The sequence below is a fragment of the Entelurus aequoreus genome, linkage group LG18, assembly GCF_033978785.1.
Source record: "Entelurus aequoreus isolate RoL-2023_Sb linkage group LG18, RoL_Eaeq_v1.1, whole genome shotgun sequence".
Taxonomy (NCBI): Eukaryota; Metazoa; Chordata; class Actinopteri; order Syngnathiformes; family Syngnathidae; genus Entelurus; species Entelurus aequoreus.
This window is the reverse complement of record NC_084748.1, coordinates 26,028,251-26,046,797: the sequence shown is the minus strand read 5'-3', so window position 1 is coordinate 26,046,797 and position 18,547 is coordinate 26,028,251. Positions and strand designations below refer to the sequence as shown.

The 18,547-nt window shown below is 39.5% G+C and overlaps 1 protein-coding gene across 2 annotated transcripts in view; it reads right to left on the bottom strand.

Annotated features, from left to right (window-relative positions):
* dnah6 (dynein, axonemal, heavy chain 6) overlaps window positions 1–18,547 on the bottom strand; it is a 178,159-nt gene that overhangs the window by 28,721 nt on the left and 130,891 nt on the right. For both annotated transcript variants that reach the window (XM_062026800.1, XM_062026799.1), the window contains exons 67-71: window positions 15,204–15,339; window positions 14,944–15,116; window positions 8,924–9,114; window positions 3,353–3,513; window positions 2,056–2,144 (exon numbers count right to left, since the gene is read on the bottom strand). In XM_062026800.1, the coding sequence (XP_061882784.1) occupies window positions 2,056–2,144; window positions 3,353–3,513; window positions 8,924–9,114; window positions 14,944–15,116; window positions 15,204–15,339 (750 nt within the window). The remainder of the gene's footprint in view (window positions 1–2,055; window positions 2,145–3,352; window positions 3,514–8,923; window positions 9,115–14,943; window positions 15,117–15,203; window positions 15,340–18,547) is intronic.

The window sequence follows — 18,547 nt, the reverse complement described above, 5'->3', positions numbered from 1 at the left end:
TGTAGTAACTGACAGTGGGTTTCTGAAGTGTTCCTGAGCCCATGTGGTGATATCCTTTACACACTGATGTCGCTTGTTGATGCAGTACAGCCTGAGGGATCGAAGGTCACGGGCTTAGCTGCTTACGTGCAGTGATTTCTCCAGATTCTCTGAACCCTTTGATGATATTACGGACCGTAGATGGTGAAATCCCTAAATTCCTTGCAATAGCTGCTTGAGAAAGGTTTTTCTTAAACTGTTCAACAATTTGCTCACGCATTTGTTGACAAAGTGGTGACCCTCACCCCATGCTTGTTTGTGAATGACTGAGCATTTCATGGAATTTACTTTTATACCCAATCATGGCACCCACCTGTTCCCAATTAGCCTGTTCACCTGTGGGATGTTCCAAATAAGTGTTTGATGAGCATTCCTCAACTTTATCAGTATTTATTGCCACCTTTCCCAACTTCTTTGTCACGTGTTGCTGGCATCAAATTCTAAAGTTAATGATTATTTGCAAAAAAAAAAAGTTTATCAGTTTGAACATCAAATATGTTGTCTTTGTAGCATATACAACTGAATATGGGTTGAAAATGATTTGCAAATCATTGTATTCCGTTTATATTTACATCTAACACAATTTCCCAACTCATATGGAAACGGGTTTGTATATCGATATTGTTTTATCGGCCCAGCCCTAATGACATTACATATACTGTCTATTTACGAGATTGCAACCACAGAATACAAAACAAAACCTGATCAACGGCAGCCAGGTGGCAGCAGTTACCATCACTTTTAATTAAAATGCACTTAAGCACTGTTTGAGCCAAAGCACATTGGAAAATGCCTGTGAAAAGTGTCATTACACCTCAAGTCCTACAGTTGGTGGCAACAACAATAGATGACACCAAGGTGACAAGTTGTACAAACTGTTGGACTGCTATGCTGTATGTGCTCATAGGAGAAAATATTGTAGGCCATGTCCACACAAATATGGATACTTGAAAAAATGCAAAGTGTTTTTCGGACTATAGAGCTATATGTATCTGTATAAGCCGCACCTACTATTTTCGAGGAAAATAATATTTTCTCTATATATTAGCTGCACCGGACTATAAGCCGCAGACATATCCTGTACGTTGGGAAATTAGTTATTTACACAGAAATATTTTGTAAATGTTCATGTACATACCTTAATTGTTTGCAAAAGGTGCCTGTAACACGGCAGAAAAATGGCTGATCAAACAAAACAGAAGTCATCGTCACGGACCCACTAGCTGCGAAAGCTCGCTCTCCAATCAGCTAAACAAACTCATTAACTCCACTGTGACAGTTTGGTGAAATTACTGAGGAATTTGTGCAATTGAAACAATACAAAAATGATTCCATTGTAAGGTAATAACACTAACACAACACTAAACACTAAATCCTAAATATAAATATATATTTTAAATATACATCTATTTGTTAAATATAAACTTAAACCTAAATGTGAGTGCTAAATGTTACAGCTAAATCTAAATGTTAAATCTAAACCTAAATATTAAATATAAACCTAAAAGTTGAATCTAAACCTAAATCTTAAATCTAAACCTAAATAATAAATCTAAATCTAAATGTGAGAGCTAAATCTCTCGCCAAGTGAAAGATGAATATTTATTGGATGACATTATTCCACCAATCAATCGCCTCTCAGCTGCAAAGCCGCTCCCACATCTCTGCTTCTCATACGACCATTGCTCTGCGTTTGACTAATTTCACATGGTCAAACATTTTCTAACTTTTCAGGAAATAATAAACGTATCTATTCTTTGTACTAATATTGTATGGAATTAATATCGATATTCGCCAATAATCAATGCTCCAATGTCGGTATCGTATCGGAAGTGAAAAAGATGGAGGACACCCCTAATAATAATGTCAATTTGTATCTGTTATACCCTCGTGTGTGTGTGCTTATGTGTGAATATATGTTGGGGGTATGGATATGAATATTATGACATTTTTCACTTCATATACAGTATAATGCTAATATAGATATAAGATACAGTAAATGCTGTGTGTGTTTACCTTGACAGAGTTTTGCAGCACGGTGACAGGAAATACTTTGGTAGGCATGGAACTGAGAAACAAACGGAAGTTCTCGTGGATTATTGTGTCTGTGGAAGAAAAGCGCATGAAAAATAATAAGTATTGATTAATTTTAAGTATTTATTTGTATGTATTGGTTTATTTGTAAGTGTTTATTTGAAATCATGGATTTATTTGAAGGTATTGATTTATTTGTTAGCATTTATTTGTTAAGTATTGATTTATTTTTAAATATTTTATTAATTTAAGTATTGATTTAGTTGTAGGTGTTGAATTATTTGTAAGTTGATTTATTTGCAAGTATTAAAATATTTGTAAGTATTGATTTATTTGTATGTATTGATAAAGTTTTAATTCTTACATTGTGAATTGTTAAGATATAAAGTGGCTGACTTTGAGCTTACTAACGTGATCATGTAAATACATAATCGTTTATATTATGTAAAAAAATGGAACAATATTAAGTTACTTTTTGGGTCTGTGTACATCACATCGATGTTTTATTGGTTAACTTTTACAAATGTTTGCATGTTGTTAGTGTAATCTTGTCTCTAGCACAAGCTAGAGGGAATTGGGCTCACAAGCCAATATGTATAAAGTAATAAAAAATAGTATGTTTAGGTTTGGATCATAATTTGTTAAGCAAAATAAGGTTTCTAACAGGGAAATTCAAAAAATTATAGTAACTGCTTATGATTCGTTTTTTTATTTTTTTTTCTGTTGTCTTTATTGCAAAAATTCGCGAGTACTGAGGAATTCAGGAATATTTTGCATTACAATAAACTTATTCGACTTAATATTGAAATAAAAAATAATTCATAAATAAAGTAGCTGTTAACACTACTATTGTTTAATGCATCAGGGTTAACTATAAAATGGAAATAAATCTCCTGTTGTTAGTGTTTTTTTCTCTCTCCTGTAAAAACAATACCCTTGCTTTTATAAAGTAACATTTTGTTTGTTCACTTTTGTTCTATTTTTTCTCTTTGGCTGTCCTGATGGCAGATCTATTTCTGTCGACATGTCAGTGTAAAAATGAAAGCATGCGATCAAATCAGGTCACAACTTTAAAGAGGATTCTGTCCATGTGTGTCCTCCATTGACCACATGGACAGAATCCTTGGTCAGCCAGACACTTCAAATTTGGACACAGACAATAACTCTAATTAATATTAATGACACTTAGTAACTGCTTTATATTGTTCTTGGATGAGCTGTGGACGTAAATATGAGTACAGGTTTTTAATTGCATAACATGTATGAAGTGTTTCTTTACCAGGCTCAGCAAAAGTCTTTATGAGCTCCTCCATGGCGAGCATCCAAGAAACGGCTAAATGACAATTCTGCAAGAAAACCCAGCCTCCACTCGCTAAAGCTGAAATAATCATTTTCTCTGCTATAGGTCCTTGTCCTTGACCGAGAGAGATAGACTCCACCCTAAAAGTTAGAAAACACAACATTTTCAAACATTGTTCAGTCCAGATGAGGAGTACGGCTAAATGATAGTAATAGAAGCAGCACCGCACTGTGTATGGACATTAGACATGCTGAGACTAAGTGTTTATTGCAGCGAGCTATCAAATTCTAGCCGGTGTTCTGGCAAAACATGCAACCTCCTGCATGTGTGCGTGGGTTTAAGAAGGAATACATACATTTAATTGTGTATCCCATTTGAAGGAATCTTTTATACGAATACAATCTTGAGCCAAGAGAACATCAAGACACGGCTGTGGTAAAGATAGACTCGGCCAGTAGTTCTCAAACTTTTTTCACCAAGTACTACTTCAGAAAAAACTTGTCTCTCCAAGTATCACCTTAATGACCAACATTAAAACACATTAGCATAGTAGGCCTAAGCGTTCATTAAAAACAAGTATCTATACACACAGTTTGAACAGCAACACTTTGTTTGAATATAGGAAACTAAAACACTGTACTTTAATTTAGTGATTATTTGGAGTACCACTAGATGGAGTACCACTTGATGGAGCCCACTAACCACTAGTGGTACACATACTACAGTTTATTAATCACTGGACTAGGCTCATCAGCTGATCTCCAACCAGTTAAAAAAAGACAAAACTTGATCTGATAACTGTTTGCAACCTTTATGTGGATACCGGGAGGCCACCGACTTTCTAAAGTAGCACGGAATGACGTAACTACACCCGTACGTAATACACGCATTAACTTTACAACCTTGATGTGCCATAGCAGAGCTTTGGAATGTTTTCCCATCTGATATTTGTAATATTGACTTTCTTCATAACTTTAAATCCAGACTCAAAACCCAAATATTCAAAATTGCACTCACTGTAACTGTCCTTCATTTGTTTGTTACATACATGCTTGTTGTCCGTTGTTGTTTGAATAGTTGTATCTGAATATTGTAAAGTGTCCCTATTTTTTTTAAATTCGGCCATAAATTAAATGTGTCATTAGTACCGGTATTATTACTATCATTATAAGCCGTCCGGGAGTGTTCTCGTTATATTTTTTGGGTTGAAAAAGTTACCTTTTGGCAGGTTGCAAACAGACCTTTACACAATTAATAATTATTTTAGCTATCTTAAAATTAAATTATTGAGAGTGTTTCCAACTATTCCTGGTGCACTTTACTGAAAATAATAAAATGTATTATTATAATAATATTGTATTATTTAATAAAACCACTATTGTTAACATTGATATTAGGGCTGTCAAAATGAACAAGTTAACTCATGTGCTTCATTACAAAAACTACCGCATTAATCAAACAGTTGGATTAATCATGCAATTTATTGCCCATACAAGCTCTTTTACCTTAAAGAGGAACTGCACTTTTTGGGGGAATTTTGCCGGTCGTTCACAATCATTATGAAATGGATGGATTTTAAAAAAATGAATTCTAAATATTAAATACATGTGAATACAAGTCCACTTACAGTGAAGCCAACGGGAGCTCCACTATTCCGCCCATAAAATCTGATAAATACCCATTCAAAAAGCGCCAACAATACCCAATTTACATTTTGTGGCTTGAATATTAACCAAATATTAGTGTTATTGTTGTTATAAGCGCTAACATAGACAAACTATTTATAGCGGCGCAGTGGTCACTTCCGAGTGTGCCTATGTTTACATCATCGCATCATCGACTGATCAGCAGCTTCTTCACTTCCTTGCTCCCTGTAAGTTTATTCTAGATCATAAATAATGCATCTCACCTGGACAGAAGATGTCTGAATAGGTATTCCGACAAGTTGGGACACTTTGACAGCCATATAGGACCTGGAACTGGTGAGAATGACACTGAAAGCAGTTGTTCTCCCCGCTCCGATACTTCGCGAGGATTATGAGACATTTTTAATCTAAATGGGAATATATGAACATCCCAGCAGTCAGCATCCTAATGACAGCGGACCTTATACTGTAAGTGGTGTTTTAATATGTTTGTTGGCTCTCATAAAGTCGTCAGTAAGCAAAAATCAGTGATAAAGAAAAAAAAAGCATACATCGTGATGCGTTTTTTTTAATTAATGCTCAGTGTATGCTTAAAATTATCAAAATACGTAAATATTAAATGTTATTATAAATGTGCCCGTTACTACATTACACATATACTTACATCATGTATATAAAACCCTAATGGAGGTGTTTGGATGTTTTTTAGGGGCTTTATAGGCAGAATTGAAAGGCTCCCATTGGCGCCATTGTAAGCGGACTTTTGATTGCATTAAAAAAAATCCATCTGTCGTCAAAATAATTGTGAACGATAGGCAAAATTCCCCCAAAAAGTGCAGTTCCCTTTTAACCAGTATGCAGTCAGTTATAAAATCACTGCATACGTCAGTACAGAAATTAATGAGGAGACACTGACTGGTGTGGTCACTGGCAAGTTTTACTACAAAAAACAGCCTGAAAGAACTTTAAATAAAACTGTTACCATTTATTTTTGCACATAACTGAGATGCATTCAAGTAAAATGTTAAAAAATGTTCCTGGATTACATTCTGACAAAAACATTTGCATTTATGTACAAATATTACGGTCTTTTCTTGAGCAAATTTTAATTATGCAGGCGAGTAATCACCCGTAATTAATCAAGATTAATCCATATGTCAAAATGTGATTGAGCTGTTTAAAAAAAACGAAAATTTGACATCCTTGATTAAGATATATTATTCTATATATATTATTATTGCAATTTTTGCATTTCAGAATTGTGTTCACTGGATAATTACCCGCCAGTAGATTTTTAAGTTTTGTCATATATATGAAAAAATAACAATAGACTCTGTTTACACAAAGGTTAAGCAGTTTTTTGTTTTTTTTATTTTGGTCACTTACAGTATTCAGTGTTTCCCACACATTCATTTATTTGTGACGGCCCGCCACGAAAGAATTAAGGCCGCCACAAAATAATGAAATATATATTTTTTAAATTTTTTTTGTTTTTTTGTTTTTTGTGTCCTGTCAAGCTTCTCAGGCAAATCATATAGTTGATGTGGATGCCCATATCGGCTGTTCAGATTTACTTTACAAAAGAGAAGTGTAGGATCAAGATTTTTGGAGCTCTTTGTTCAGTGGATCAGATGTTTGATGAAGCTTTGTGTCTATCTACCACCACTAAATGTTTTCTGTTTATTTGTTACTGACTGTGGCAGGACACCTCTGCCTCTGTTTCACTTTATGTTGCTGGTAAATAATATGGTTGTAGTAGTAGGCTAAAGTTAAATTATTTAGTATGCACTAATTAAAGGGGCAGAGCTTTAAGAGACATTTTAGCTTTTATATTTTTATAAGATATATTTTTTGTAAGAACCACAATTAATGAATATATTTCAGTGAATAACTTATTGTTCAAATCTGTATATAAATATGTACATAAAGTGTTGTAATTATATTGTAAAATGGACGGAAGGATGGACGTTTAAAACAAAACTGTTATTATTAATTAGTAAGTATACATTTTTTGAGCCTTTTTAGAGAAAATCATATCATTGTAGTACATTATGCAAATTACTCGATGATGTCATGGTGACCACGCCCATAGTCACGCCCCCACCGCCACAGGTATCTTGGCAGTTTATGGGAAACACTGGTATTGTACCTAAAATGGGTCATATTATGACTTTTCTACATTCAAAACACTTCCTTGTCGTTTATACAACATGTAATGGTGGTTTGTTGGTCAAGATTTTGCATATATTATGTTTTACAGACTATCTTCAAGCCGCTTTCTGACCGTCTCTTCAGGATTTACCGTTTTGTGGGCGGTCTTATTTACATGCCTCCACTTAGACTTCTGTCTTCTCCACACCAGCCATGTGGTAATTTTTAGCACTTCTATATAGAGTCAACTGACCGATATAAGTTAGAACTACCGTAATTTCTGGACTATAAGCCGCTACTTTTTACCCTCGTTCTGGTCCCTGCGGCTTATACAAGGGTGCGGCTTATTTACGGCCTGTTCTTCTCCGACACCGACGAAGAGGATTTCGGTTGTTTTAGTACGCAGGAGGAAGACGATGACACAATGATTAAAGACTGACTTTTCATATACCGGTAGGCTGGTTATTTTGATAACGTACAGGCGAGCACTTTGTATTACTTTGCACTGTTGTATTATTTGTACTCTGCACGAATGCTGTTCGCCATGTCAAAGATGTGAAAGTTTGATTGAATGATTGAAAGATTTATTTTTGATAAATGGGACGCTTTGCGTTCCCAAACAGTCATCTCTGTCCCGACAATCCCCTCCATGGTAGCAGGAACCCCTATATACTACGGTAATTACACATCAAAACCCTGCGGCTTATAGTCGGGTGCGGCTTATATATGGAGCAATCTGTATTTTCCCCTCAATTTAGCTGGTGCGGCTTGTAGTCAGGTGCGGCTTATAGTCCGGAAATTACGGTATATGCTACTTTTTATTAGAAATAGCAATGGAGGAGGATGCATGTGCATGTACGAGCCAGTCTGCCTATTAAAAACAGGATGGACAAGAAGAAGGAGCTTATTCATTACAGCGTCAGACTAGAATGGCAGACTTGCACAAAACTCTTCGGGTAAATTTCTACCATATATGGAGATACTGTATACCCGCTGACTTCACCGATAGGAAAAACGTCACAAATTGGGCACATTCAAAATGGCTACTTTGCAGCAATTATGAAGGAGAGCATGATTGTTTTATAAATATCTTCGCCTTGCCTTCATGGTTTAAATTACGTTTTTTGGGACTTATGCAGATCCCAATTACACAAAAACAGGGAACAATAGGTAAGAACAGTTGTTTTTGCATAATAGGTCCCCTTTCACTGAACTGAACCATGATGTTAAAAATGCCATTTGTTACATATAGATCATACACACATCAACAACCATCAACAACTTGACATAAACGGTCAATACCTATTAATGAATCATTATACACAAGTTCTATTATTAGTTGGCCATAAGTCAACATTGTCAGCCACCTTTTCATTTTTGTGTACAACAAAACTTGTGTTGTTATTTCATGCTGTCTGCTGATCAAGTTGTCAGGGACAATTCTCCAATATTATAGTTTGTCTAATCTTTGTTTTGTATCCATATTTTCGGACGTGCTGTAATGAAACAACTGGAAATATGTGATGCATTACATTGTATCGTATGCATGTTCGAAATAAACTGAAACTGAACTGAACTGAAATATTGCCAAATTATTGTACTGAACCATGACGAGGCATATCGTAACAAACCAACTATCTCTCGTTGCTAAATAATTTATTCTGGATCACATTTCTTTGACTGTTTGGTTGAAGTTGCTTCTGATACAACAAAGTAGTTAATGATTATTCAAGAACCTTTTACACTGTTGTACCTGTCAAGACAACCCCTCTCTTTAGCAAAGCGCTGGAAGGCGCCCATGGGGTCGGATCCGGTGCTGAGGATGAAGACGAGTGGCGTCGTCGGTGACATGTCGTTGTATAGATTAGCCAGATCAATGGGAGGGTTTTCCACAAACTGCTTCCCTAAGCTGACAATCACAAATTCTGTTGCTGCAAAAACAACCTGGTTAAGGAAGAAATAAAAATTGTTTTACTACACTGGATATAATTTTGGTAACTTTCATTTTAGATACCAACCACCAAAACCTGCTCAGTGGCCTTGTGGTTAGAGTGTCTGCCCTGAGATTGATAGGTCGTGAGTTCAAACCCCGGCCGAGTCATACCAAAGACTATAAAAATGGGACCCATTACCTCCCTGCTTGGCACTCAGCATCAAGGGTTGGAATTGGGGGTTAAATCACCATTATGATTCCCGAGCACTGCCACCGCTGCTGCTCACTGCTCCTCTCACCTCCCAGGGGGTGGAACAAGGGGATGGGTCAAATGCAGAGAGTAATTTCACCACACCTGACTATCAGTGGTACTTTAACTTTAAAGGGTGAAAGTCCACTGACAAAAATCGTAATTATTTGTGACAAGCTGAAGGCTGAATCCCAATTCTAACCCTTACTCCTTGTCTTAGCCTTTCGCTGTCAGTTTTGCACGCTCATGTCGGAAATCTCCTGTAAGGTTAAAAGACGTGCTTAGTGCCATGGAGTGATTAAACCTCAAAACTTGAAACCAAGTGTTAGGGGCACATAAATGAAGATAATTGTAAACATTATTGATTTTCAAAGTAATGCCACCTTTGTTTCATCGGGTATTCAATTAGTTGCTACTCCACGTAAATATTACTATTTTTGAAATGTATTTTCATATTTTAAAATAGCTCGTCCTTTTTATTTATTTACATTTGATTAAATATTTAAGATATTTTATTTTGTTATTAAAATTTACTGCATTTCATGAATGATTCAACAGTTAATAGACTTTCAAAATTTACATTAGCCATGTTTTCTCATTGTTATTTTAATATTAAAATCGCTTGTCAAACAAGCAAGCTAACGTGGTTGTAGCTAGTAAACTGCATGTCAGACTAACAGCAGACGTCACTACAATTTACCACATTTTAGTGCATGATTTGACAGCTACTTGACTTTTAAAATTTACATTAGCCATGTTTACAATTTCCATCCATCCATTTTCTACCGCTTATCCCTTTCGGGGTCACGGCGGGTGCTGGAGCCTATCTCAGCTACAATCGGGCGGAAGGCGGGGTACACCCTGGACAAGTCGTCACCTCATCGCAGAGCCAACATAGATAGACAGACAACATTCACACTCACATTCACACACTAGGGCCAATTTAGTGTTGCCAATCAACCTATCCCCAGGTGCATGTCTTTGGAAGTGGGAGGAAGCCGGAGTAACCGAAGGGAACCCACGCAGTCACGGAGAGAACATGCAAACTCCACACAGAAAGATCCCGAGCGCAGGATCAAACCCAGGACCTTCGTATTGTGAGGCAGATGCATTGTTCAATTTAAATAATATGAGCTAGTTAACGCAGTTGTGGCTTGTAAACTACGACATACGACTAAAAGCAAACAGACTCTCTTTCAAAATTTACAATGGCCAAGTTTTGAATGTCCATCCATCTTCTTCCGCTTATCCGAGGTCGGGTCGCGGGGGAAGCAGCCTAAGCAGAGAAGCCCAGACTTCCCTCTCCCCAGCCACTTCGTCCAGCTCCTCCCGGGGTATCCCGAGGCGTTCCCAGGCCAGCCGGGAGACATAGTCTTCTCAACGTGTCCTGGGTCTTCCCCGTGGCCTCCTACCAGTCGGACGTGCCCAAAACACAACAGGAGCAGCGGCTTTACTTTGAGCTCCTCCCTAATGACAGAGCTTCTCACCCTATCTCTAAGGGAGAGCCTCGCCACCCGACGGAGGAAACAAATTTTGGCCGCCTATACCCGTGATCTTGTCCTTTCGGTCATAACCCGAAGCTCATGACCATAGGTGAGGATGGGAATGTATATCGACTGGTAAAATGAGAGCTTTGCCTTACGGCTCAGCTCCTTCTTCACCACAACGGATCGATACAGCGTTCACATTACTGAACGCGCCGCACCGATCTCACGATCCACTCTTCCCTCACTAGTGAACAAGACTTTGAGGTACTTGAACTCCACTTGGGGCAAGATCTGTTTTTATTATAACATTGCTCTTCATTGTGGGGCGGCATAGCTCGGTTGGTAGAGTGGCCGTGCCAGCAACTTGAGGGTTCCAGTGTATAGGGAGCACCCTATACACCAGACCTGGGCATTCGGCGGCCCGCGGGCCACATCCGGTCCTTTGTGCGTCCCTGTCCGGCCCGCGTGAGGCCAATCATAAATTTCAAAATACATTTTAAAAAGTATCTATGTCGAGTGTGCAATACAACGGTGCTGCTTTTGTTTTGAAAAGCGTTATTTGTATTTCACTGCGATGAGGTGGCGACTTGTCCAGGGGTGTACCCCGCCTTCCGCCCGATTGTAGCTGAGATAGACTCCAGCGCCCCCCGCGACCCCAAAGGGAATAAGCGGTAGAAAATGGATGGATGGATATTTGTATTTCTTCCGTGTGGACATATGCTCCTGCGCGATTGTGAGTGAATGTGAACAGCGGCAAATACAAATTACAAAATACATTTAAAAAAAACATCTATGTCGTGCGTGCAATACAACTGTGCTGCTTTTATTTTGAAAAGTGTTACTTATGGGCGTATATCCGTGTGTAACCTGTGAGTGAAGGTGCACAGCGACTAGTGATGCCCGGTTATCCCCGAGACGCTAAAAAGAGAAAAGTTGATGAGGAATGCCATGTTTTCAACAAGACATAGACTGCCAAGTAGGGGTGTAACGGTACATGTATTTGTATCGAACCGTTTCGGTACGGGGGTTTCGGTTCGGTGCGGAGGTGTACCGAACGAGTTTCCACGCGGACATATTAAGTAGCGTACTGTACGTTGTGTAAACAATACTCAAAATGCCAGACATTTGAGGCATTTAATAAACTCCGCCCGGACAGCTCCGCAAAAGAGGACATGTTCGGTGAAAAGAGGACTTATGTTCAGTCTATCCTAGCCCGATCGCTGCTAGCATGCTAGCCCGATCGGGCTAGGATAGAATGACCATACGTCCTCTTTTCACCTAACAGGTCCTCTTTTGCGGAGCTGTCCGGGCGATGTTTCTTAAATGCCTCAAATGTCCGGCATTTTTAGTTATGGTTGCGTGTATTAACAATGTACGTTCAGGGTTAAGAAGGGGTTAAAATCAACACAAATTGTGCGTGCAGCAGCATTCGTGAGGGAGGGGCAGAGACAGAGAGAGCGAGAGAGTTATGATAAACGCGCATGCGTCGCCAGGCTCTGCTTTTTATCGATAGATTTATCAGATTTAATTTTTTATTATCTATAGCAGGCTTGTCAAAAGTGTGCCCCCGAGGCCATTTGCAGCCCACAGCTAATGTTTTAAAGGCCCACGGGCACATTCAAAAAATACTATTAAAATAAACAAAAACATAACAAAAGTGAAATAAAAAAGCTTAAAGGTGAAATGTAATTTAGAAAAAGTTGCAATGTTGACTAATAAAACAAAATTGTTTTTTTTCTTTCAAACTGTCATTGCTCAAAACATAATATTGAATCAAAATCAATGTTATTATGAATTATTGACCTATCCAAGGTTCCGATTACTTCACATCAAATATTCCACTAAGAAAAATATTTTTGGTGGAAGATATTGCAAAGTTGGTAAATAAATAACTAGGGATGTCCGATAATGGCTTTTTGCCGATATCCGATATTCCGATATTGTCCAACTCTTTAATTACAGATACCGATATCAACCGATACCGATATCAACCGATATATGCAGTCGTGGAATTAACACATTATTATGCCTAATTTGGACAACCAGGTATGGTGAAGATAAGGTACTTTTTAAAAAAATTAGTAAAATAAGATAAATAAATTAAAAACATTTTCTTGAATAAAAAAAAAAGTACAACAATATAAAAACAGTTACATAGAAACTAGTAATGAATGAAAATTAGTAAAATTAACTGTTAAAGGTTAGTACTATTAGTGGACCAGCAGCACGCACAATCATGTGTGCTTACGGACTGTATCCCTTATTGATATATATTGATATATAATGTAGGAACCAGAATATTAATAACAGAAAGAAACAACCCTTTTGTGTGAATGAGTGTAAATGGGGGATGGAGGTTTTTTGGGTTGGTGCACTAATTGTAAGTGTATCTTGTGTTTTTTATGTTGATTTAATAAATTTAAAAAAAATAAAAAAATAAAAATAAAAACACCGATACCGATAATAAAAAAAACGATACCGATAATTTCCAATATTACATTTTAACGCATCTATCGGCCGATAATATCGGCCTGCCGATATTATCGGACATCTCTATAAATAACCAAAACATTTATATTTAGTTGTTTTCTTACTGTACCGAAAATGAACCGAACCGTGACTTCTAAACCGAGGTACGTACGGAACCGAAATGTTTGTGTACCATTACACCCCTACTGCCAAGTATTTCTTTACAGAAATTAAAGGTAAAGCCGTGTGCTTAATTTGTGGTAAACAGGTTGCTGTGTTTTAAGAATATAATTTGAATCGCCACTACACAACGAAGCACGAGGAAAAATACCAGAATCTGTCTGATGAAGGGCGCGCTAGGGAGGCTGATGCGTTGATGGTAAAACTGCAAACCCAACAAGGACTTTTTGCCAAATTTCACACCCCCAGAGATGCAGCCATCAGAACAAGTTTCGTCATTTCTCACAATATCGCCAGAAAAAGTAAGGCGTTTTCTGACGGAGAGTTTTTTAAGGAGTGTTTATTGGACTCTGTTGCGCTGATATGCCCGGAGAAGAGGGGCACATTTGAGAACGTGTCACTCTCCCGACGCACTGTAACGAGGCGGGTTGAGACCATCGCTGGAAACTTGGAGCGTCAGCTGAAGAACAGAACGGCCGACTTTGACTGTTTTTCGCTGGCTTTGGATGAGAGCTGCGATGTACGTGACACCGCCCAGCTGCTCATCTTCTTACGTGGGATAACTGCAGACTTTCAAATCACGGAGTAGCTGGCAGCCATGCAGTCAATTAAAAGGGACAACCACAGGTAATGACTTGTTCACATAGGTAAATGCGTGTTTGGACATGTTAGGACTGAAATGGGACAAGCTGGCAGGTGTGACAACAGATGGTTGTCCAAATCTGACGGGGAAAAATGTTGGACTTTTAAAGAGGATGCAGGATAAAGTGACAGAAATTGACATTTTTGCATTGTATTATACATCAGGAAGTGTTATGTAAGACAGTGTTAAAAATAAAACCATCAAAAGCAATCTGCTTTTGTATAAAGTTAAGTTAGGTTAAATGAAATTATTATAATTATTATCTTACGGTATATCAAAAATAATTTGAGCAAAATTTTATTGAAATATTGTCGGTGTGGCCCTCCAGCAGTGCTCAGGTTGCTCATGCGGCACCCAGTAAAAATTAATTGCCCACCCCTGCTATACACTGTGCATACACTGCGACCAGGTTTTTTATAGCCTATTATTTGTCTGACAATTACAATAGCAGCCACCAATTGGCTTAAAGTGACGATGTAGCAGTAAAACAAGTGGGGTCTTGTTCTTTAGGGCGTTTTTTTCCACCACTACATCTTGGACCTCTGTTTTGAGGGGTGAGGGCTTGGGGTAAAATGCAGGTGGAAAGGTTAAGAAATGGTGATCTAGTGCTATTCTTAATTGATTAATTCATTAATAGTTGCATAGTAAAAAAAATGCAGGATGCCCAACATTCTTAGCCGGAATGTTAATTTTTTTAGTATCACCAAATATAAACAAACTTGTGAACCACAATTGAAAGCTAAATAGGCTAAATTCAGGAAGATTTCTTTACGACAAGCATTATATGTTATAATAACATTTAGTAACCCACCTTCTCTTCCATGAAGCTCTTGATAAGAACCAGCTTCTGAAAAGGACTCAGTCTTTCATCCCAATGGCCTCGGATTCCGCTCTGCTCGTTCTCATCTTTGGAAGCATCAAAAGGTGGCAGCGTTGACACGTAATCCTCCCAGTCCTCTGGATTGAAAGATGTCTCAAAACTTCCTGATTAAAGTTGATAGGTACAAGTTCATTATCTGAATCAGAAACATATTTTCATGTTTTAGCTGAATATCAGCTGAGGGTTTTTACCAAGAGTCACATGGATGTGGGTTGCAATGATTTCATTTGAGATGCCTTTGAAGCAGGACAGCGAGCCCTCAAGTTCACAACAGATTTCCCAGTATTCATCACTAAGCCATGGGACATCTGGCCGCTCTGGATATTCCTAGGAGACAAGACACCAATAATAAATGCCAAAGTGAAGGGTAACTGAATATGAACTAAATATTTACAGCTCAGTTTAGTGTCAGAAGGTAATTTGTCGTGTTTTTTCCCAGACTCGAGTTAGCTTTTTCAAGTATTTACACAGTCCAAATTTAATCCATTTAGGTCCTGGAGTCGTTCAGAAAGGTCAAGGAGAACCCAACTGCTCCCATTGATTAATGGGGTTGCCCAAACGGTCTGAAACGCAACCAAAATGGCCCCCAGCACTGGTCCCGCCCCTGGACTCTTTGGGTAAATTTCCGACCTGTCGGAGCACCAAGACTTTTAGGGGTCAGTCAGTTTAGTTGTACTTTGGGACCTTTAGGGGGAACATGGTCTAGAGTCTATGGACTTTTTCCAGGCAAAAGTAGATAGGGGACATTTCTGGTAAAAAATTTAAAAAAAGTTAAAAGCCCTGCCTCATTTTATAAGTGCTCCGACCCATTTAAGAAAATTGTCCTTCACTCACACCTTGCAAAAAAGAAATGCTCACCAGCACACATTTACTGCAGTTGGGCACAGATTTGTCAACAATACTAAAGAGAAATAAATAGGACTGGGTGATAAATCGTTTTTAACAATAAATGCAAGTTTTTTGTTTCAGATGATTTAGATAACTACAAATCTATGTTTTTCTCCTCTTGCTCCGACATACATTTTTTCCACAGGGGTTTCTGTTGTTTCCCCCATCATCTTTGCTTACTTAGCGGAGATTCTGAGTGGCTTATTGTGGTCGGGGAGTTTTCTTTTTCCAATGATCCTAGGCACCAAGTTGTCAGGGGGTTCTATACCCCTGGTAGGATCTCCCAAGTCAAAAAGGTCCTATGATGAGACATACACATTAAGACAGTTTCCCTCGGCCAGACGCGGGTCCCCGAGGCCTTCCTTTTGGAGCCAGGGACTCGATGGTGAGTGCCTGGTGGACGGGCCTGCCCCCAGTGTGCTCAGCTGGGCACAGCCCGAAAATGCAATGGGGATCCACCCTCATTACAGGGGCCATAGAGGTCAGGTGCATTTTAAGTTGGGTGGCAGCTGAAACTGGGGACCTTGGAGGTCTGATCCTTGGCTGCAGAAGCTAGCTCTTGGGATGTGGAACGTCACCTCTCTGGTGGAGAGGCGCTTGAGCTGGTGCGCAAGGTAGAGAAGTTCTGGCTTGTGATAGTCTGACTCACCTTGACGATGGTGGGAGGAGAGGATGCCGGTCAGACATGGCAGGCCCAAATGCATTGTGAGGGTCTGCCATAAATGTTTGGCAGAGTCTCCTGTCAGAATGGCTTTCACTTCCTACATCCCAAAGAGTTTTGAATATGTTCCGAGAGAGGCGGGGGAAATTGAGTCTGAGTGAGCAATGTCCTGTGCCTCTATTATCGAGGCGGTCTATTGGAGCTGTGGCCACAAGTGGTGGTAATCCCAGAGCCTGCTGGTGGAAGCCAGCACTAGGTGATTCCGTCAAGCTGAACAAGGAGTCCTATCAGGTCTTTTTCGCTCATGTGACTCAGGAGGAGGTTGACAGGTACAGACAGGTGTGTGGCTTTGGCGATTCAGGAGAAGCAGTGTGGTCTTCATCCTTCATCCTGGTCATGGAGATGTGGACCAGTGCTACACTCTCGGCAGGGTCCTAAAGAGTGCAGGGGACTTTGCCCAACAAGTGGACATGGAGAAGGCGTTCGACGGCTTAGAGACAATGTCCCCGTTTGCCTGAGAACGCCTTAGAAAGCAGCCGTGGAGAGGTAAGTCTGTGCTTCTCTACTTTGGCTGCTACCCCTACGACCCGACCCCGGTTAAATAAAAGAAGATGGATGGATACATTTAGTTATTGTCTACTATTGACTTTGTTTTGATCAAACAATTGTATGTAATAGGTGTAAAAATGTTGTTCATATTATTACACTCTCAAAAGCATTTACCATAAATAAATCATCAACAAAATTAAAAGTAATACATGTAATCGGTATCTGCCAATTTCCCTCATAGATGTGTCACGTTGACGTCAGAAAAGCAGGAGGCAGAAGGAGTAGCGTGCAGGTAAGCAGGTGTTTAATACAAATTGTCAGCATCGCTGAGAAAAGCGCTCAAGAATGTCAATGATTATCAAACTAAGCAAAATAGGCTGATACTTAATGGAAGGTTGCATAAAGCTAACAAAAAACATAACAAGCAAAGCTAGAATCGCGTTGCGCAAACATTGGAGCCTTACTTACTGTATGGAGAGACCAGCATAAATAATAATTAGCCTTACAACAGATGGAGACGCTAATTATAATGAGAGACAGGTGTGAGCTGAAGGCTCCCTAGCAACGAAGTGTAAAGAAAATGAGCTAAGTACAAAACTAGACTTAAAAATAGGAAGCATACCACTAAACATAAACTACGACATAACCCGGGAAACAGGCTATGACAGTATCCACCCGCCTTATGAGGGACAGATTTTAGATGTCCCAAAACCAAAAAAAGTCCAAAGTCACAAGAGAGTGGTGGTAGGAGTTGGCGGCAGGACACCAGGCCAAGTGTCCCCTAAGCCAACGAGGACGAGTCAGGTAGCGGCGGTGAGACGAATGCAGCTGTGGTTGGCGAAGCGGGTGTCCACAGACTGGCCACATATGTGACCCAAAAGGGGGCGAACGTGGGCTGAAACGTGGGCTGATGGGTAGAGGCTGTCCAGGAATTTGCTATATGCGTGGCCGACGAGAAGGTTGACATGGGCGAGAATACTCCCTCAGCAGCTATTGTGGTTCACATCCCCCCTTCAAGAAGCTAATTCAAGAGAAGGGAGGAGCGTTTGACCGACAACCTCAGCATCGACGTCCCTTGTGTGGGCTCTGTGCCGAGGATGTCGTTGTGGCTTGTGCAGCCCTTTGAGACTTTTGTGATTTAGGGCTATATAAATAAACATTGATTGATTGATTGATGAGTAGAAGCCATGGGTGGGTGGGCTTTGAGACGCGGGTATGCTGGAACAGGTAGTGCAGGAGCTAGGGTCTTGAAAACTGTGAGGTTGGCTGAGCGTCAATGTGATTGTTTAGCCATACTTGCCAACCTTGAGACCTCCGAATTCGAGAGATGGGGGCGGGGGGGTTGAGGTGTGGGGCGGGGTTGAGGTGGGCGGGGTTGGGGGGGGGGGGGTGTTTGGTGGTGACTCCACATGATATATGCGGTGGATATATCCAAAT